This window comes from Pagrus pagrus, assembly GCF_965226575.1.
Source record: "Pagrus pagrus genome assembly, chromosome: 21".
NCBI lineage: Eukaryota > Metazoa > Chordata > Actinopteri > Spariformes > Sparidae > Pagrus > Pagrus pagrus.
The window spans coordinates 19,458,990-19,482,586 of record NC_140208.1 but is presented as its reverse complement, the minus strand read 5'-3'; the positions used below and the strand labels follow the sequence as shown (position 1 = coordinate 19,482,586).

Sequence of the window (23,597 nt, the reverse complement as noted above, 5' to 3'; positions counted from 1 at the left end):
ATCTATCCCACTGGTGCCTTTTTTCGATTCAGATCACTGTATGAGGTAATATTCTACCAGACACCTTGCTTTCCTCGCAGTTTTGAGATCATTCAGAATCAAAGCCAGAAGCAAAAGACAAATATAGCATATGAATCTTATCCCAGTAACTGTGTTTGGTAAATCTGGCTCCTGCCTTTTCCCCCAGTTCTGGGCTAAATGACACAATTGTGGATTGACACTGCCGGAAACTGACACAGCGACATGTGCACCTGTGCTTTCATTCACAGCATGTGTGAAATCTTCAGAGAATCATACTTCCGGCCCTGCCAAAGCTAACCTCCCTTTTCCTTTTCAAGTGTAACGTGACTTTCATTTCATTCACGATTGAGGCCATTCTGAAAGACTATACGAGCTAGACAAAGGTGGCAGAAATGTTTTTTCTCCTGTGAACACTGAACGACTTATGTATGTAGCAGAAATATGGGCGAGAAGATATGAATAGAAAAACAAAAATAACCTTTAGGGGCTCAACGAGGTAGGAAGTGGACAAAGATGTAATGAGATTCATATTTGGATTGGTCTCTAATTATGCTTCCGACTCTGTATTATGGTGAGTGTATGTGTCTGCGGTCAGGTTTATGTATAGGATAAATGTAGGTCAGTCAGTTGTGACCTAGTCAACCTGACATTTTCATTTTTCTTGCTGCTACAATCCAGGTGAAGCCTTTTGTGGGGTCCTAAGTATAGCAATAGTGACAATAGGATGTTTTAATTAACTGTATCACTGTTGAATCATAAGCCGTTATGTGTCAGGTTAACTACTCATGTAATGCAAAGGATTACGGTTAATTAACATTAACACCTATGCACCTGTTTTTAAGATGAGAGCATGCAACACACCCACACCCACACACACACACACACACACACACACAATAGGCTTAATGAGCGGGTGCACACAGCAGCTGCTTCCACGCAGAGCTCTGCCTCATTTGTGACCAGCTTATGCAGTCATAGCATGTTTGTGTATTTCCGTGTGTATGTGGGTGTGTGTATTTCTGCACAGTTGTCTGTGCGGACAGATGTCCAGAAGTAGGTCGCTCATAACTGTTTTTTATGTCTTATCTCGTAAATGCTGTGGACGAGCAGGAGGAGGAGGACGCGAGAAGGAAAGGGCTCAGCGACAAGGCTTTTGAAGCAGGAAAATAAGAAAAAAAAGATATGTCCACCTCTTCTGATCCTTCTCTTTCTGTATATCTCAGCTTATGGTGGAACTTATGAATGTTGTGCTCAATAGCTGGAGATGAAAACACAAGAGAGGAGGAGGAGGGATGGGAGTGGAATAGTACATCAGTTTCCTACCCAGGTAGCCCTGTCTGCCAAATTAGAATTGCAGCAAGCCCAAAAAACGGAAGCCAACAGTCAACAATTCTGTAGACAGAATGAACTTTGAAATAACAGATGTTTTTGCTTGTTGCCAGAGGTTGCCAACCTGATTGAGGTTCACTCTCCGGATGAACCGGACCTCTTCCACTACTTAGTAATGTTAAATGTGCATATTTTCTGAATTCAGTAATATTCTTCAAGCTGGATGTGGCCCACAGGCGACCAATATATGATAACTGATACAGGAGTTCCACAGGGAAGGATTTGGGGTCCCTTGCTGTTTTAATTGCATCTTCATGATATGGAAATCTAAAGAAATCTAAAGAAATAGATAGAATAGGCAGATAACTTTGCTTTCACACTTCACTATGTATATATATATATACATACACACATATATATATATATATACACATATTTATATATATATATACACACATATTTATATGTATATATATATATATATATATATATATTAGGGCCGGGACTTTAACGCGTTAATTAAGATTAATTAATTACACAAAAATTAACGCGATAAAAAAATTAACGCATTTTAATCGCACTTATTTTTGCACCGCGGAACGTTTCTCACTGGATGAGTTTCAGGCGTACCGATTATACTGGAGCACAATTATTTAACGAGTTAAAAAGCCGCCGACACTGGCGCCCTGGCAATAGCAACATAAACAAGACAGCACCGCTGTCCAGTTCCTCTCTCAGGCCGGCCTTGAAAGTCGTCAGATCATGTCTGTGACTTGACACATGAGAGCAGCTAGGGACGGCGCTCTGATCCGCCCTGGCAACATATAGCAACATAAGCAAGACAGCTGGACTTTCAACGCGTTACACCAACCACAGCACGCTGTCCAGCTCCTCGCTCAGGCCGGCCGTGAAAGTGAAAGTGAAAGTTAAAACTTTACCGCGCAATCCTTGTCGCTGCTGAATCATTGTGGGTGATTATTTATTATTTATTTCACTCGTAAGGCCGTGTAATAGTCATTATTCAATGGTATACTAAAACCCATATGAAAAAAATTGCTTCTCACTGTTCTCAGGTCAAATATTTATATGCGATTAAAAATGCGATTAATTTCGATTAATTAATTACAAAGCCTCTAATTAATTAGATTAATTTTTTTAATCGAGTCCTGGCCCTAATATATATGTATAAATAGTTTCATACTATATCCATGACCATGTCTGACCGTGCCCTAAATTATCAAATTCCACTGTGTCCTCAATGCATATTGGAAGGCATTCCAACCCTATACCCAAGTGATTCGCCAAATGTATGATAAAGAAAGACTTACCCTTCATATCTTATCGCCACCTTGTAAGCCACGGCTACTATGGCAGTCAGGACGAGACCAACAGGACTGGCACCACTGAAGACAGAGAAGGAGAGAAGAGCGAGAAAGAGGTTATACAGTATATTGTGCGTGGCATGCTCAGTAGTGTACCCACTTCAGGTCATCAATCTCAAACAGAACAAAGACAGCAGAACTTGAGAATTAATTCACATTAAAAAATCCCAAAACAACCAATGAGGAGTGAAACTGAATTTTTTAAAGATGTGCCTGTAAATCAATAAATCAAATATATTTTACACATTTTTTAAATAAGTTTAAAACATTATTTATGCTGTAGTTCAACCTTGCAAGGAGAAATAAACTTGCACACAACACACTGACCTACATACACCTGATCAGAAAGTGGCATAGTGACACAGATTATTTTTTCAATGAAAAGGTATGAGTGAAAAGGAAGAATATGAATGGTGGACTGAAAGCATTCACATGTGGAACCATAGTGTAGGTAATAAAAAGGTATTATTTGAAATCACTGAGACACAAACCACATTTTCAATGTTTACACCTTTTTGATACCTCGACTGCCACTTGTTTGAATGCCCCAGGAAATAATTTCATCTCCACCATACCACCTATTAAAGTTTGTCAATGCCCACATTGTCAGTAAAGCAAAGAAAGAAGCATAATGACATCAATCAGAACAACAACACAGTGTGGGGCCAGTTAAAGCTGAATTGCTGATGAGGCTTATAAAACTGTTCACCATGACCTACTTAGCTGTAAGTAACAGAGGCACACAGATATAGACAAACCTCTAGTCTAGTCTAATTTAGTTCATTTTTGGTCCTTTTTAAAGGCCAGTTGGAAAAAAATATAATGGCGAGATGAAAGGATACAACAAATACTATTGTTAATTATTCCAATTTTGAATTTCTTTTCTGTTCAACAGCAACAACAATAATATTTAGAGAACATTACGTTTTGGAACAGCACACATTCAGAGATAAAGAAGATGTTCTGAGTAATGTGTTGAAAAATGCTTTTCGCTCGCTAGTAGCATGGTTCAATGGGCAGCATAATTTGTGGGCAGCTCTGTCAGCCCATCACTTTGGTTTAGAATGAAAGAGCTCAACAATTATTTGATGTAGTGTGATAAAAGTTGGTACAGAAATTCATGGTACCTTTCTTATTGGGAAAATTCCCATATCAATAAAAATCCATACCGTGTTTTCACTGCTGCCTTGCAACCAGGCGGCTGACAGATAAGGGGACCTGACAGTTGCATCAGGCTATGAAATGTATTCAATAAAGAACAGCAAAAGCACCAACCCCCTTAAGTCATAGTTAGTGATTAATCATGTCATCTTTATAAAGATATTTCATTTGACTTTTTAGTTCTCTGTTAGATTTTAAGTTATTTACTATTTGAAATGTTAGCAATTATATTTTTAGCCAAAAACAGTGTATGTCAGTGGCTGGTCCTGTGCCACAAAGCTGTTATAAATTAGTCATCAAATACATTTCTATACTTTTAGCTTTTTTATATCTTCAAATATGTGTCTGAATGAAATGATAAATGTATCCATAATTTTTCTCCTGCTAATGTGTCCAGATAAAAGTGTTCACCCGTTAAAAGCAACCAGAATACAGAAAATGGCATATTCTCTGTTAAACATATTCTAGGGGATACCCCCAGAGCCTTGTTAAACTGTCCCACCTACATTTTAAATGCTTTCTACGCCCATGGACTCCACAACCATTGGATGGCTTGTATATTGATTTTATACTGACATTCATTTTCCCATCAGGATGAAGATCACCAACGTTATTACAATTCATCCTCTGGTGACTTTGAATATCTGTATCAAATGCAATGTCAGTCCATCCAATAGTTGTTGAGGCATTTTCCTCAAAACCACATGTCAGGCAAATGGTGATAATAAAATCGAGGACAAGTCATGGGGTTGCTCAAGTCAATAGGGTTCACCTTCTGGGGAGCATGAATGTCTGTAAAAAAAATCCATCATTTGAGATACTTCACTGGATAAGTGAAAACATTGACGTGCTGGTGGACCTAAATTAAAAGTCAGGTGATCACTAAAGTCATTAGGATTCATCCTCTGGGGAACACAAAAGTCTTTACAGCATTTGACTTGAAGAGATAGACGTTAGATTTGAGTCTGGACTATGTTAGTCTGGTCCAGACATCACTTGGATGAACAGATTCCAAACTGACTTCTTTGTTTGTCATCTACAATTGTGATCATCTTAAGCCTAGCTTTAAACACACACTGGCTTTATCTTGCCCTTGGAATGCTGAGCCATTATTTTGCTTTTCTCCCTGGAGGACCGTAAACCAGGTCAGGACATGTGAAGTGATGGAAGGTTCGGCACTACCCTTGGTTTTCTCAAAATGTCTTCTTTCAATTCATTTAACTGCTTTTGACCTCTGAAGATTGCAGGTGTGACAGAAAATGGGACTGTAGCATGGGCACACACCAGGAGCTTAGAATCAAAAAGGACTTCTTCTTACAGCTCAAGTCAACAATTTCTGACACCACACCTGAGAGTTACTATTGTGTTTTGAGACCCCTGGAACATTTTTAGATATTTCATATTTGGCCCATTTTTCTATTCCACCCCTGTAAGACATTTGTAACAGCACTACTGTGTACTTTTCCATAGGTTGTACTGGAAAGTAGCCATTGCAGTCTTATCCATTACTCAAATACATCTATACCTGTGACATTTGACTTTCACATCCCTTTAAGTACAAAGTCTACTGTATGTCGATAACAACAAAGTTGGAGAACAAAACTGTTGAGTGTTTCAGCAGTTCTCTACTGACTTTAGGTTTCTGTGTCAGTTGACTAACTACATTCAATTCATGACCATCATTGTCTCTAAAGTTGACACACAACTCTTGCTTCAGTGAGACACACTGACTGTGACACAAATCTGGCACAATGAATGAGTCAGTAGACGTTGCGTGGTAATCGCCATCTGCCCCTGACCCATATAACAAATTGATCAGACCATTGGCTGATTTGCTTGTACCAAATACAAGAATTTACTCAAAGTAACACAGAGCCTCCCTAAAGTAGAAGGGAGCGCCAGTTTTCTCTTTTGGCAGATCTAGAGACTTTGGCAGCTACGGGAAAAAGAAGCAGAGCATTTGTGAACAATAATTCATGACTCATCGTTTCGCACAGTTTATTAGACCTTTGGTTTACATTTAATGCTGTGGTTAAGGGAGAATTTTTGAAATTTCACTTTAAAATGACTTGTTATATGATAAGATGATGATCAAGCTCATAATCATATGATCCTAAGATAGACTTGCTGTCAGTTTGAGTTAATGAGCATCTGAATAATTAACGCTTATTATGGAACAGTATTATTCTATTCGGTGCATCGGTCTAGCTCGTGCATGCTGTCGTGTAAATCTGTATAGAAATCTGTGTCTCTGCACATGAATATGCAGCCTGAGTCTGTGTGTTTCCGTTTTTGCTGTCTGTATGGACCTGGCAGCAGACGCTCATATGCTGGCAGCGTTGAAACTAAGTATGTGGACAAGGTCACTGCGCAGATGGAGATAAAAAAAAATGACTCATTGTCAGTTTAAAACTAAATAATTGATTGATTTGGTGTATGAGTCTGTAACACGTAAGATTGGGTACAAGTTTCGGCATCAGTGTGATATAAGATGATAAAGTGATCACAAAAAGTCAATAAAAGACAAACGTTTACTGATTAATCCAAAAATGACCGCACTGTCTGAAGAAATTCAGTTAGGTGCCTTAATCTGAGGCAGATTTCCACTGACCAAATCTGGGTCAATCAGGTGATGTCAAAATTTGAATGACACCTGACACCTACTACTATGCGGCACGTGACTCAAGCTGTTCCTGCTTGTTCCTTATTGACGCGTGCATTATATTTATCCTAATTATCATCTTGAATGAGCTCATAGTGCTAGATTGTAGATTGTGGTTTCCCCACGAAAACTGGGTTAATAACTTGTATTCAAACTCATACCCTCTTTGTACCTCACACATACTGTAGACACGTATAAACACACACTATTCATCATTGACAAGCTGCAGGCTGTTTTGCATGTGCATTAAGTGCTGAGCGTGCTATGAGTCACTTTAGCCTTTTTGTGTTTTTCAAATCAAGACTCTGATGATACTTGACCTGCTCTCTGGGAAAAGTGATAGTCAACACACACACACACAAATACGCACAAACAGAGTGATCGGAGGGACTGAGTTTGTACCTGTGTGCGGTTGTGTGTGGGAGACAGAGCTACCAAACACTGACCTACTTTTGAAAAAATGGACTAGTTAATGTAACCTGAAATCCAGATGTCAAAGACAGGCTTCATCATACACACAACACACACACAGGATGGATATATCTATTCTGGTTTCATTGCTTCATCCCATCCTGCCTGCCTACCTACATTCCTCCAGAGAGCAACACTGCTCTCCAGTCTGCCCCTCGATGTATTGAATGAAAATAAGATATGACTGAAAAACTGTATGAAAACAGACAACATGCTCTACATTCTCAAGAATGTTGATTAGTGGATGTTCCACTCTACCAAATGGTCAGCTTATACCCTTAAATACTCTGCTACCTACATATATCAATTCCATACCTCTAGGAGTTGGTGGACTGTGGTATTCACAGAGCAACATTAACATTCACTTGGAGTCGTGTTTCTGACCACCTGACAAGTAGAAGCCCAATGTTCACTCTTATTTTAACTGTTTTCTCAGTGGAGTCTCCACCAACTCCTGAGGGAATTGTCTGGTTGTTTGGCAGCTAAGTGCTCCACTGTTTTAATTACTAACTACTGTATGTCTGTCTGCAGTTTGATACTGTGCAGGTAGCTTACAGTGAGTTTGAGCTGGAAACAAGGTTGCGGAGGATATGAAGAAGAGAAATCTAGTTTAACATAAGCCAGAAACTGAACTTCGCTTTAGTGGTGAAAAGTTTGCTGTTGGATGATGTTGACTGACTGGGAGGAAGGGAATGGGGTTGGTTTGGTGAAAGGGATGGAAACCACAATGAGACACTGCTATGTAGCTTGTTCTAGCTTTGACCATCCGCTTACGCACTTACCAGCATGAATAGAAGGGAATATAAAGATTATGTGTCAGGTTTAGACATTTCAGCTGGGTTAGGTTGAAGTCTGTATAAAAAACTGACATAGTAATTGGAATAACCTTTAAACAAATTAGGCCTACGGGGAATAGACTTTCTCTTTGTCTACCGTATAGCTGGGAGAGGACGGTAGCTTCCAATTTATTATGAGAACACTATAGGATTAATATTCGTTAGAGAGAGAAATCAGAGCAGCTCCAGCACCAGCATGTTCCACTAAGTGAGTCTTAATGACAGACAAATCTACACAAATGTTGGCATTTGATTGAAGAGCAAGTAAGTGCTGCAATTATTCTACATATAACTTGGATAAATGGAGAGTGAAGACATGCAGTTACACACAAAAATATTTCAAAGAAAAAAACAAGAAAATATATCAACTCCTACCTACTTTTCAAGAAGAAAAGAGTAGGTAGCTGTGAGAACTTTTGGGAAATACAGAAATTGAAATTTTTTTGAGTACATTTAAAAACAACAAATGTGCTACAAAGAGATTACATGAATAAAAACAGGAATACAATAGATTAAATCATAACACAAACAGCATTACATAAAATAAAATAAAATACAAAGACAAAGAATTAAAACTAAAGGGTCGTGAAGCATTTTAATGATGATAATCCATAGGCAACAGAAGACAAAAACATAACGCTGGAACACTGAGTGCATCATTAAATGTGTTTTATAGACATGCTGGTGACTACTCCAGGTATGTAAATATCAGTCCGTCTGTTGGTGACACATCACCCTAAAGTTTCATTGCCATGGAAGTCTATGCACTGTCCCTCAATTCAATATTACCTTCATTTAGACAGGGAAGGCAACTGAAAGCAAGCTCAGTACACAATACATATAAAGCAATGGAGGTGACATCAATTCAAACAAAACGCCCTTCATTCATAATGTTCATGGTCTATTAAAGGAGTCTAAAAGGGATTAAAAGGGAACGAAATGACTGTGGGCTGGAAATTTGTAAAACTGTATGTAACTGTATGACATGCAACTGTATGTTGACTAGTGGTCTCAGACTTTTCGATCGTACTGTATGTGTTGTAGTTACTCCCCCAAAATAGAATGTAATAGAAGATAACAACATAAAAAATATGCAGGATGTTCAGGGATGTTAATATTGGAGCACATCTGACGCAGTATTCCAACAGCTGAGACCTCAAAGCTAAAAGCTGCTTCAACAACTTTGGTTTTAAAGGGGACATATTATGCAAAACTGACTTTTTCCTTGCTTTAGTATGTATAGTTGCGTATCCGGAGTGCCTCCCCACCCCCTAAGCATGAGTTTTGACAACTAAGTCAATATTTTGTACCTGGCAGAGTCAGGAATTGAGTCTCTAAACGAGCCGTTTGGATTTCGACCGGATTGTGACGTCACAATCCGGTCTTTTGCATACTCTTTGCATATCTCGTCCCACATTACGCCAGCTACCTGAACGAGAATCCGCCATTTTTTTGTAATACGTGTGTAGCGTTAGCTGTAGGCTGCAGCTAACGGTACAGCTAATGCTACAGCCTGTAGCGTTAGCTGCTGGCATGAGACCTGAGAGTATCAAAACGTTATCTGCAGTAAAGCAGTCACTACTTTGTTTTGGAGCTGGAGACAGCGGCTACCTGCTACATGTCTGCTGTGCTACTATCAGTTATATGCAGGCACGGACACAGAAAAGCTGCGTCGCGCTGTGTATTGCTCCTTGTTTTTTTTGTTTTTTGTTTTTTTCCCTCAACTTTATTGAAAGTTGCTGTGTAGTGCTTGTTGCCATGGTCCAGCGATGCCTTCCTCATGTCTTCCGGTTGGCAGGAAGAAGTGGGCGGCGCACGCAGTAGCTCATTAACATAATGACAAAAAGTCACTGAATCCGGCCGCTTAGAGCAGGGCTGTGAAACTGGTGTGTAAACAACCCTGCTGTGCTCAATCCTTTGGTTTTTTCGACCAAAGCATGTTACTATCATTCCATTTAGACATCAAGGACCCATGTCAACAAGCAGAAATGAGCATAATATGTCCCCTTTAAGTGTTGAAGCAACCAGGAGGTCTGTGCCACATGACCTGAGGGGTCTTGTGATGGCCGTATGTTGTGTGAGACTCTGTGGAGCTATGTAGGGCAAAGTAATTTTTTTAAAATTAATTTAAAAATGGAACACAGGCTGAAGCACAGATTTACTGCTGTTATATAGTTCCTCATATGTTTCTTATTACAAAACACAGATGCATAATCATACTTCTCCCACAGGAGCTTTACTGTGATCATGGCGTAGCAAATATAGGCATGAATATATGCTTTGTCCATGAAGCTGTGGCCTGAGATGCGTTTTAATGTTTTATGACCGGCCTATCTCTCTGCTTTCCTCTAGATATGCACACTGGTGTCAACCACATGGTAGACTGGGAAGTAGAGTGATGCGATTTCGCCCAAAGCAGAGAGTGACCTTTTGAAAGTGAGAGCGTCGTTGTTTTGTCTCGCCTAAAGATACCGCTTCTTCCCACACACACAACACATGATAAAATGGTCTGTGATGTAACTTCACCATACTGATAATCACTCTGGAAATGTAAGGTTGATAAAACAAATGAACTATCCAACTGTGTAACTGGTGGAGGTTTTCTCAAAATAACTTATTTGTGCATGGAATTCAGTATTGTTATAATCAAAACCCCATTTTTGATACTGTATTTGGATTCTGTAATTGTTTCTTCACAGTAATTGATGCATGCATGTATGGATGTGATGCAAAAGTCAAAACCAGTTGCATGCATGACAATTCACATACACTGCTCAAAAAACACTTAAACAATGGAATGGCAAACAAGTGAGGGGCAAAAGCAACACAACCCCCAAAAAGGGAATGGTTTTGCATGGGGTGGTCACTGATCCCGGTCTGGGAGAAGATCCCCCAGGACATCATCCACGACTCATCAGGAGCATGCCCAGACATTGTACATCAGTAAAGGTTTTTCAGCTTCAACAGAGATGTTGCTTAAGATGAGTTTGCTGCACTCGCTGGTTGATACATGTGTTTTTTGGAACAGGGGCCCATATCATCAAAATTTGCCATGACTGCCAGTAACCGATACTGCTATATCAACTAGGACAAGGTAATCTTACAAACTGTCACTTTACTGCTTTCAATGCTGAAATCAAAAACACTTAACACCGAAAGGAACATGTCAGACGAGCCAAAGCAGCAGATTCAGTCCTCCACCAAAGTTTAGACAAGATGCATTCAGGAACAGTGCGACGAGATGCAGAGCCCAATACACAATCACTGCAATTATGCGCAACAGACAAGAACAGACTATGAAACTAGATATCGTCTCAGATTTCTGATATTGGTATATCATGATATGGCGTAAGTGTTAGTGATGAGCATGTACAGTATTATCTGTACCTGCATCTGTTCAATGAGCTACACAATCTGTATTCATACTCTGAATCGGAGATGCTTAAACCGGAAGTGGGTTTCACTAACCAGAAGTTGTTCATGTTCACAAGTTTGTTCACAAATTTAGAGAACAAGTTTATTTATTCAAGTAATATGTCGTGAATAAATAAACTTCAGTCACCTACAATGAGAATTTGGATTACTGGATACTTGTTTCAGCCGAGTACTCGCTCAAGCTTCATGTGTTGTGCTGTCTTTCCCTTGTTGGCTGCATTACAGAAAAGTGATGTCATTTTCTGAACTTAACCAGACAGCTCTACCTTATCAAATACTTGCCTTTACCCCCTTAGCCACATATCCACATTACTGATGATTATTAGTGAAAGTTACCAATAGTCATCCGTACGATATTGAGACCTATGGTAAAAAATATTATGATATCTGAGTTAATCACCCAGCACTCACATTTATGAAGCGCTTTTGAGATTTCAAAATATCCTGATATGTATTGTGTGTCATGACATATGGCCTTAAAATAAGGTGATATTATCTGAAATATCTGCAACTCAAACAAGTCCAATGCAAAACCAGCATTCAGCCAAGTAAAGGCTTTGTGGGGCATTGAGCTAAATCATCAACATGCTAACATATAATAATAATGCCAACATGCAGATATGTAGCAGTTATTATGTTTACCATTGTCACAATCGTATTGTAGTGTTTAAGCATGCTTTAATTTGCTAATTAGACACACAAAGTGCAGCTGTGGCTGATTTAAATGTCCATTTTAAAGGTATTTGCTCATAAACAAAGTATTATTGATGTTGGTGCTAGATGAAAAAACACCGCCATGCACATAAAAACACACATGCACTTGACAAGCATGAGGGTAACACGATACATTTTTCACAAACACTGATATATTATCACCTTTTTAAAATGATATGGAAAACGTCCAACAGTTGCTTATTTACAATTCACAGACAAGGAGCAAGATTAGTCCTGTAGGATGATAACTGTGGCCACCTGGCAAATTTAAGTCCAAGATTTCACTCTCCCTTTAGCTCTGCTTTGTCCTCTTCCAACTCAAGAGGAAAGTATCTGTTTCTTAAGCTGCTAAATATGCCACTGTGTTCACTAGCTTGTTGCTCAGGTTGTCTGTCTGCCGTTTGGTGCAGGGCAGGGAGCTTACAGTGGGTTTCAAAACATCCTTTTTGATTAAAATAGCTGCCTGCTGCTTTTAAAAGAGATGGTATCAGGGTAAACAAAAACACTCTACACGCAAAAACACGCTAACTCTCTCTAGGTTGATGATTATGCGCAACCCCTTTCACATATATCAGTCATGTGAATGACTTGGGAATAACAAGATATTGATTATGCCTGTTTTATGTTACCATGGATAAAAAATCCTAAGGAGAGCTCCTCAATGACAACTTAGCATGCTTGATCTGGTGGTCCTGTTCAAAAGCTCAAAAACATACAAGCATCTTCACTCGGCAATGTTTTGTTAAAGGTCCCATATTGTTGTTTTCATTATAAACAAGGTCTTAGTACTATACTACACTGTGAAAGCATCACAATGCTCAAGCAACAGGGAAATGCATGCAGCCAGTCTCCAGAAATTGTGCCTTTTAATGGGCCATCAGGACTTCTGTAACTGCCCTCACTTGTGACATCACAAAGTGGGCGATGTCTGTTCAGGCTCGTGAGAGCTGACCAATCAGAGCAGACTGGGCTTTTTTCGGAGGGGGGCCTTAAAGAGACAGGTGCTAAAACGGAGCGTTCAGACAGTGGTTGAATAGAGGTGCTGCAGCGATGGACAGTATGAGAAAAAATGTTGTTGCTTTTTTTTTACATAAAAGCATGTGAATCTATTCTGGTAGGCACCCAAAATAAAGGTATGAACATGAAAATAACATAATATGGGAACTTAAAAATAAAAAAAACCCCTATGTTACATCTTAAAGCTAGTAAGGCTTTAAGGATACATGCATTAATCTAAAAACTCAAAAATACCAATTGGGTTGCTTTCATCATCACCCACCATAGAAAGTTAGTGATTTGGACATTATTGAAGCAGTGGAGAGACACTCATACTAACTTTGTCAGTTCACATGTGAAGGGTTAAGCCTCAGGTCTATTTATAAAGCTTAATTACTATTACTGTAGATCCTGAGGATGGCAACAGACAAGGACAAGGCTGAAGACAGGGAGGAAGACTCCAGACAGCAGAACAGGTTGAGGCTGCTTCTGTACATCATTTCAACATTAGAAGATGAGAGAAATATGGAGGTAACTGGATGGACAAAAGTTTAAGAGAGAAACAGCGAGTGGAGTTGATAATGAAATGAGGCAATCACTGGTATGAACACCCAAAGCTCGCAAAGCAGGAGATATGGGGCTGAAAGTAAATTAAGTTCAAAGCAGAGAGAAAATGGGTCAAAATTAGTCATAACAAAGGGACTGTAGAGGCAGTAAGATTAGGAATGGATTCCAGGTAATAACTCTCTGTGAGCAAGAATGGGGGGGCTAATAGCATTTATTGGCGGCTGGCTCACTAAGCCTGAAACGCTCGTCTAGCAACAGCCAGGCTCCGAGAGATGTGGCCACAGTTGTCATAGAGACGGGGCACACGTGTTGCTTTTTTTTTTTTTCACCACAACAACATTTTCCATTTGCAGGTAGCGGCTTATCAACTATGCCTTCTGCATGCCCTCACTGTATTTAGAAGCATATGACGTACATTACCACTTTGTTAGCCACTTCATTTTATTTCATTTATGTGTTACCATCTCCTCAAGTTATGGTTAATGATGAACCTGGTTAAAATAAATTGTGTTACAGACCTTGGCAAAGACATTAAATTCAACACTCTTGTTGACCACAATCACACACACACACACACACACACACACACACACACACACACACACACACACACACACACACACACTTACATGAGTGCCAGGCCGAGGTAGTTGGCAGTGCTGCCCCAGTACATCGGGTTCTCTAAGATGTTGAAGGGAAAGCCTGTCACCTTCTCATCCATCAGGATGCCGAAGTAATCACCTGGAACACACACACAGAGTGGGTTCATTCTCTTGCAGGTCGAGATGATAGAAACACCGCTTTTCCTAACTAATGTCTGACAACTTCTGAACCCCCTTTTTCTGTTCAGTGACACAAGACGCTGGCGCTTATCCCAGAATGCACTAAGCGATTAGCGGGAGTAACGGTTGAACATTTTTCTCCATGCACCAGTTAACAACCAGTTAAGGTGGACACTTCACACTGTTGCCATGGTTTCCTCTGTGTTTTCAACCTTGATGTCTTGCTGCAAACTCAGACCAGAGAGATTTTGGTCCACTTGTCATGATACAATCATTTTTTCACATGTTTCTGACAAACAGCAGTCAGACTGACGATGCACTGTCAGGGAACATGACTCTGGCTCCACACAGCCTTGTTACTGCAGCACTGTCTGCCTGCCGCACCGTCACCTGGCTGTTACTGATGTCAACAGTATTACAGCATTGATATGACCTCATGTGAAAACTCTGGAGTTAGAGTTTGATCATTGTACCAACACAAAATACAAATAGAAATGGTGACGACACATACATTTGTCCATTTTTCAGGAGAGGGTCGAAAGGTTTCTAGTTTCTAGACATGTTGAAGCAGTGTGTAAGGTTTAAACCTCTGGGTCTCTGTTGCTCACGGCAGCAGTTTGAGATTGATGCAAACATTTATTTATTTATTTATCAGTTTTTTTAGTTTTTAAATAGACGTAATTTTGGGGTTTATAATAAAGAGTTTGATGTCAACCAAGTGTGTGTGGTTACTTTTGCACAGGTGGTTTTTCGCTAATAAAAAAATTGGGGGCACCTGAACTATTGTAGGACAAAGCTCACTGTAACCTGAGCACTTACTGTTGTTTGCTATGTAATAAGTTCCCTCGGTATTGTGCCCACACACACAAACACACGCACACACACACACACACACACACACACACACACACACACACACACACACACACAAGGACAGAGGCTCCCAGTGGGTATATGAATGACCTGTTGAATTACACATGTGGTGCTGCTGGCCCTGTTTCTCTGTTAATGTCCAAGTTACATAACAGTATTCACTATGTATGATAATTTAGGGGCTCCAAGTGGGGCAGGACAGACAAGAGATTATATAAACAAATATGTTTGGTTTTGAATAGAAAACCAGCTTTAATCGGCCTTCGGAACAATATGGTAACCTCATTTTTGACCTCCTAAGTGACTAACGGCAACACATTCAAAGTTAAAAGGCAAGCAAAACAGTTTTCTGTGTGTTCCTGCGTCACTGTTTCATTGTAGTTATGAAAATGTTCAACCTGGATTGGAACCTGGAAGAGTAATGATAACAGAGGTTAGAGAAGTAGGTCTGTGATCAAAGTTTGAATCCTGGGCCAGCCGTCTGAAACGTTAACACTCTGTGTGTAATTTGATTGTGTTTGGATCTTTGTTTCTACCCCTGGGCCATCAGTTTGAATCATCAGGTCACAGTGACTCAAGGGGCCTAATACAGAGATAATAAGACACATTAAATCACAACACACAGCCAAAGGCTATGACCTCTAGTATGTGTCTGTGAATGTTGTGGGTGGGTGGAAACACAGTGAAGGTAGATTGTGGTGAGACATAAAAATCCACACAAACAGGCACATAAACACACCCTTGTCCAGATCAACTGAAAATTAGGTCAAAAGTAAAATAAGTGAATACATATGTAAAATGATTCCAGCCCATAAATGTCGGCCAAACACGAAATACGAATACGACGAACGAGCTGGCCAATCTCTATGACAATTCAGAAAACACTTTTACCAATGAAAAAAATATGGCCTGATTGAATCTTCTGCAAATGCAAAGTGCACAAAATACACAGTAAATTGATTTGAAAAACTGGTATTAAAAATAGTTCCAAGGCCTGACAAACGTTTTAGGTTTAACATAATTATATTTTTTCCATTATTATTGTAGTAGCGGGGCTTATGAAGGTTGTTGGAGGAGAGGCCATGAGTTTATTTAAATGAAAGGTTTTAATCCCTTTGAGAGCATGCATGTTTGTTTTTTTTCCAATGCATTTCTAGCACAGGGTTGATATTTTAGCTGGGCACAGGAGGAAAACTTGCAGTATCCAAAAAGGAATGGGTTTATCCTCTAATACCGTGACATCCTGAAATATTAATATTTTCTGAGATGGTTTATCGGAACTATGAAAACCTCATCCGTTTCAATCCTACTGGGCACCCTGATGTCTTTTTACAGCGTTTGGACAGAGAATCTCAGTGGGTATACTAAAGGGATACTGAATTCTCATAAATTACAGGGCAGCAACAGCTTATCCTCCACTTGAGCTTAGTCTCTGGTGCTTCTCATCAATCACAGTGTTATCTTTGAAGAAAAACGTTGTTTATGTTTCAGCTTTATAGACTCTCAGGTTACTGCTCCAAATGGTCTTAGAATGACACATGCCGGCAAAGTCCATTGTGGCTGGTCTGCTCGATCTGCATACAAATTAAACTAAACACACAACCTCTCCTGCCAACTCGTGTCACCAGCTGAAGCTCCTGCTGCCTCCCCTCTGCCGTCACAGTTGGGGATTGATGAAGACAGAGCGATGGACTGAAGCATTTCAGTACAGTGATAGGCAAAGATGGTGCAGAATTGAGACAGAAAGTCTAGGTCTTGGAGATGACTCACTGAAATGACTGACCTAGAAACTAGAAACCAGAGCTTGCCAATTGGTCATAATGACGATGTCACACTCGTGTTTGCTTGAATCGATGCCTAGATGTGTTCAGCAATGCAACAAAGGAAAACATGTTTGTCAGAGAGGCAGATGCAAAGACATTTGTGTCTCACATAGGCAAGGACAGGACGTGTTTGCATGCATAGAAATGAGCATGGCTGTTTAAATTTGGCAGCAAATTAGTTCACGTGTCTTCATGTACTTGTACGTCCTTGTTAGAATACAGCACGTGTGGGCTTGTCTTTTCCCTTGTTTCCCTGTTCTCACTTGGACCAAAATGATTGGTTCATATAATATCATATCCAACTCACTATGAAGCTTTTTAAGATTAAAAGTTTTCAGGGTCTTTGGAAAAGTCCTTTGTTGATTTCTTGTTGGGGGACTCCCAGAAGACAGTTTACAAAAGAAAAATCGAAGCAGCAGAGCCGAAGATATGCCGACGTTAAGCCCCAAAATACGGATCAAGCTTCAATGACACTGAGTTGTTTGTACCTACCTAGGAATGTCCCAGTGAATCCCAGAGCCAGGAAGCTGCTGACAACCAGCAGAGTGCCTAGCACAATGAGAGCCACTCCAATGTAAAAGACATCTGTCCTGTCCATCACCTCCCACTTGGCCTGGGCCTGCATTGCCACAGTCATACTGCAGGAAAAAAAAAAAAATAATAATCACCTTATTCAACTAGTGTATTGTACATGCTCCAGTTTTGGTTATAAGTGCATACTGCATTTATGTAAGCATGCAGGAGACCTTAGGTGTGGATTCAAGGTAAGGAATAAGAACAGAGATAAAGGTGGCAAAGAAAGAAATACAACAGAAGTACACAGGTATTCAAGTCTGAAGAAGAAAATTGGACACTGAATTCCAAAAGGGAACAGCTATGTTAACCCACTTTCATCTGGCTTATTCACAGCTCATGTTATGACACACTGACATACATCACAAAACAGATGGCATGGTCACACTGTTCTTCTGAATACAATCAACCATTTTTGAAATGAGAGTTTAAAACAGAGTTTAAAGTTGAAGGTTTTGTAGGAGGAATTGTGTCAATTGGTGAAATGAAAAGTTCAAACTGCTGGCTTCTTTTTCTCTTCATTGTAACATTTTAACAAATGATTTTACATTGTTAATCACATCAAACTGAAATATACATACAGTAAACAATAGTGAGTCAATGAGATCAATACATCTATCCAAGTTGTGTTAAGTTGACTTTGTGTTTATTATAATGTGTTTAATATGAACTGTCATATCATTTTAATAATATTCGGGAGCACTGAATACAGTTTTCAAGGCACTGTTTATTGTTCCCATCTGATGGAGTAGTGACCTCTAAGAAAAGCACTAATATGCCCATTTTAAACACTCCCAAACAATCCTTACACTGGTCAACTTCTTCTTGCAACCTCAACCACAACTTCCTGTCAACCCTAACACTGACAAACCAATGTCGGGGCCTTTGCTGAGCGTCCGTGGCCCTAGTTGTTGCGATGTGTCCTGCTCTGTTGGCACTAGTCTGCCCTTGTAGACGGCTCTTTGGCAGATGGACTATGTTGAATCGGCACCTTAGGCTATTCATGAGAGAAATCACTCTGATTAGCTGTTTAGCTAAGCGAATCAGTGTACGATAAGAGAAATGGAAACAGAATGGTAAATGGTAAAAGTTTCTCGTAATTGTTTGCCTCCACTTCTTCACCAGCGCCATTTGCAACTTTTATCAGACGTATACTTGACAAGAAGTGCCTTTATTAGCAATTGTGATGTGAAAAAAAAGCTGCTTTGTCATAACAATGGTTTGTATATCCACAGTCGTGGGTCTTTCGGTTTCCCTTTTGAATGACCAATCCAGACTACCGCCGCCTGGTAGTATGGAGAGCTATCTCTTCTCATGCTGGTGCAGAATGAACGAGCTAGTTGGATGTTGGCTTAAGTGTTTGCGATGTGTTGATATGCAGATTTTTGGTCGAGACACAGGTGTCGCAACAGTTAAGATTTGTCCCCGCTAGTTTGTTTGGTGTTACTTTTTGACCTGATGATGGTGCTCAATGGTTGTCGAGACACATCACTCTAAACCAAAAATACCAAACTCATTATGGCACAAGAGGAACAGTCAAACAAAAGTTTTTTGCAAATCCATCTATGTTGAGATATTGCATTCAATACATTAACATTGTGATTGCTAGAGGAAACACTAGAGGAAAAGTCAGGGGATCACTGAAGTCAGCAGGACTCTTCCTCTGTGGACAATGAATGTCGGTACAAAATCTAATGGCAATCCATGAAAATAGTTGTAGAGATATTTCAGTCCGGATCAAAGTGGTGGAGTGACACAGTGTAAGACGGTATGGCATATGAGAGTATTTCTAAGTGCTGTATCGTAGGCAACTGGCACTTAGAATTACCATGACCTTAATGACTGAGAACCTTCATCAACATATGAGAGTATGGCTAAAAACGTACGTCAGCAAGGCAGATACTTCATGAGCTTATGACTAGTAAGGGAGAAATAATGTCCCCTCACACAGACAGAAAATGCCAAACAACCACATGATGTCAATACCGACGTGAAAATGAAATCAGAGTAGACCCCTTGTGTCACTGAACGAGGGCTGGTAGTGCAACTGTTTTAGATATTCTAATTCCGATCTATTTTCAAACCACCGGTGAAGCACCATCAGAGTGCAACGACTCTTCAACCGACTCTGAGATATCACCATGACATTATTGCATGAAAAAACATATATGGGACAACCGGTGGAGTGATCAGTTAAGACTTACTTTTAAAATGTTCTACGCATTCCACATTGATGTTACTGTATCTTTAATAACACAAGAGAGTGGAGTCACATTTTCATTTTGTTCTTGAGGGTCACCAAGAGAATTTCACTCATTCAGTCCACCTTTGTTTTGTATTTCCAAGCCAACATAAATGGCATTATTTTATTTGAAGTGTGGCACCTCTAACTGGGGTTAAACTGCAAAAAACAGCTGTCTCTTCTCTTGCAAACTCTCCCACAGTCTCTTTGCATGCACCGACTGTGTGTGTGAGCACAGACAGAAAGAGACCGCTTGTTAGGGAGAGTGCTTTTAACCTTCACTGACGTCACATTCAGCAGTCTGAATTGACAGATGATTTGAGGGTCCCGTGGTCATACAGTAAAAGCATTTAAATTTGTATCCACTGTGTTATCCTTCGATGTTTGAGTGAAGAGTTTTCCAAAAGGGTGAGTGTCTGTTTTTAAAGGTATTGTGATGTCGTGGGAGCTAGAATCAAAGAGGGGACATGCATTACGTCCTTCCAGCTGCAACAAGGACTACTTACTAAGGATCTACAATTCAACAGGTAGCCTGCATTTGGGACAGAGCATCGTCATCGTAGCTGGAAGCACTGAGGCTCAGTGTGCTCGCACTACTAACGCCCCGCCCTGCCATCCAAAGCCAAGGGTGTGCTCTCTTTCCAGAAGTGCATTGTCTGTATTGTGATCAAGTCATCCATCTTTCGCCTTAAACTACATGTTACACTCATGTATGCACGCACCCACACCACTGACTTTACTGATAAAAACACACCTCATCTTATCTTCTATTGCATTTCAAGATGTGCTGTTTTGTTCAATAAATTACTGATCATTTGCTTTCATTTCACATCTCTTTTGTCATGGCTTTAGAGCCAGATCGTGACAAGAGTATACACTGCTTTTCATAGTAGCTGTTACATGTATTTATTTTGTTTTATGCCAGACCAGGGTTAGCTGGTTTCCAGTTTCAGTAAATGGAAGCCTTTCATGTGCTGTTTCTCAAATTGTTGTTCTATAAATATAATCTGGTGGTCATTATTTCCTCTTCTGGTCTCCTCTACCTCCTCACTACTCTTCTGCAATCACTTAAATTGGCCTTTCACACACATAAATGCTGGCCATATAAACAATGCTGGCTGCATCAGGGATAGAGAAATGTTAGGAAAGCGAGGGTATGTAGGTTTCTGTTGCTGGGAGACCAATGTCACTACTTTGATCGACGTTGCCCGTCCCTTTGTTTTAGTGCGTTCCACGTCGTTTGAACCTACTGTATATGCAGACATTTACAGATAGAAAACATACGAGGAATTCTGGGGGGAAAAAAATTCTTTACCCACCGGTTTTATTGTGTAAGAAAGGAAACTGGTAAGACAGGCTTGTAACGGTGTTATGATCATGAAAGCCAGAACAAAATAAAAATCCACCTCCAGAATCTTATGTTTTGCATCATAGTATCAGGTCAGCCTATTCTAGCCGAGGTGTACAACTGCAACTCAATGATGAAAACAAGCATGTGTAATTAATGTCCTCAATTTGCAAGGGTGGTGTGCAATGAATTGTCTGCAAGTTTCACTGCTCCACTTGTAGGCAGTTTTCCCAAAGCGCTGCAACAGGTCAAAGGCAGGCTTTCACTAAAACACACAGATTTTCCTCAGCACCAGTGCTGCTGTTACACAACCACCTCCAGTAGCAAATCCACAGCTCTACATGGGCTTCCCTTCCTTCAACCAAATTTGGATTTTCTGGCTCCAGTTTATGACAAGATGGCAGTGAGAGGAAATCTCATATCCAGGCTTCTAAGGGTCCTTTCAGATGCTAAATCCATGCCACTTATAGTCTTGCTTCTCACATTATTATACAAACAGTGGAGTAAATGATCCAGAAGTCAAAAACATTGCATCGAAGTGAAGAGAGGATACATCGAGATATAACAGCTTGAAATGCTAAATATTTGTTTTTGAATAAGTTAATGCTAGATAATACGAGCATGTCAGATCATTTACGTAGCAATTCACCTGTTTATTCCCACTTTATGGCTGCAACAATAATAGTGTCTCGTTCTCACAAATTGAGATGAATTTATTTGCCCAAATAATTTTCTGAAATTGCCTACCCATTGAGCAAAACAGATCCAAAACATGGATAAGATGTGGAAAGGGGGTTAGTGGATACAGTAACCAGAACATGGTATCAGATTCTAGACTTTTTTAGAAACCAAATTCTAAAAAGGTCAGGATGTTGTGTAAAACATAAAACAGACAAGCGAGGCTTCAAAAGAATCAGTTTTATTGAACACCACTTTTCGGTCATCCAACCTTGGAACAACAGCCTACCCACCAAGATATAATGTTAGCAGTTAACATTTTTGCAAACCACAGATATGTCCATGGTTGACATTTGTATCTGATATCATGCCATGTTCACATTATATGCTTATTAGCAGACTGTCACATCAGGAGGTGGAGGGGAGGGAGATGGCGTTATTACAAGCACAAGGCTACCAGCAGTTCGAGTCTGTTGGGACATTTTCAGCTATTTTAGTGGCGACCAAAAACAGTTATCATTGATGGGAAGTTGGACCATCTCCAGCCGTTTATGTGCAACCAAAACAGGTATTTTTAGCCAACTCTAACAATGTGTTTTTTGTTAGAGTTTTTTGTGTTATGACAAGACAGAAATGGAGAACTAAACGTCAAGTTGCAACATAAAGAAATTTTACGTTTGCACTTATAAGTGGTTTTGCAGAAACATACTTAGCTAACATTTATCCTGGTGAATGGGTTGTTAAGGTTTAATGACCAAAACATGGTATTCAATCAAGCTGAATACTTATGATTAAAGAAGTAAAGCTTGAGGGTGCCCTGCTAACTCGCCTAGTTAAGTGTTTGCCCCAGGTACTGAGGTTGAGAATGGAGGTTTGAGTCCACTCTGTGACTTTTTTTTTTGTAATCAACTTTTTATTGATTTTAAACATTAATAACACAGGACACACAACACCGCTAACGCACAGAACACCCCCCAATCCCTCCCCCATTCCACTCTGTGACTTTGCTGAAGTGAGTGCAAGAAACATTTCATGAAAACTCTCATTTTGAACAACAAGAAGTTGCCCTTTGGGAATACAATTATGTCAAAATTTTATTTTTGAATTGTAAGGGTGTCACTTGGACGTCAATGGTGCACGTTGAAAAGACATCTAAAAAATACGTCACAAAAACTTTAACTGTGCCTCCTCAATATGCATCTTCTGAGCATTCGACAAAGAAACTGAATTGAAGTCTTTTGGAAATGTTTTGCTCAGAGAGTTCCTAACGTTGCAGCTTATTATCGAACACACACTAGTCCATGGGCGGATGCAGTTTTGTGTGTTTGTGTGTGCGTTAACACACCTGTGTGTGCAGTGTTCTATACAAAAATGTCTCCAAAGTCAAAACTAGGTTTGGGGTTAATAAGAGAAAACTAGGTTACGGGGTCTGTGCTGTGAGTCTTATGGCGTCCTCCCTTTGTCAAAGGAAGCAGGAAGTGTAATGTGATGTTCCACCATGTCAGACACAAAGGGCGACCGCTGGGCTGTCTGTTAAGTAAGGTGCAGGGGATACTGCTGGGATTTGGATTGGAAAAGAGATGGGAAAGGGGGTCTGGGGAGATGTAGGTAGGGGGTTAGTGGGTATGCGGGACTGAATACCAGATGTATTGTTAGGACTGATGACGTATCGACTGATGGCGACTCGCTTCTAGAAATGGGAGA

General features: G+C 40.0%; 1 protein-coding gene across 1 annotated transcript in view; it reads right to left on the bottom strand.

Moving 5' to 3' along the window:
- pemt (phosphatidylethanolamine N-methyltransferase) overlaps window positions 1-23,597 on the bottom strand; it is a 59,854-nt gene that overhangs the window by 5,191 nt on the left and 31,066 nt on the right. The window contains exons 4-6 of the mRNA XM_084343340.1: window positions 17,545-17,690; window positions 14,204-14,315; window positions 2,679-2,753 (exon numbers count right to left, since the gene is read on the bottom strand). Of these exons, the coding sequence (XP_084199466.1) occupies window positions 2,679-2,753; window positions 14,204-14,315; window positions 17,545-17,690 (333 nt within the window). The remainder of the gene's footprint in view (window positions 1-2,678; window positions 2,754-14,203; window positions 14,316-17,544; window positions 17,691-23,597) is intronic.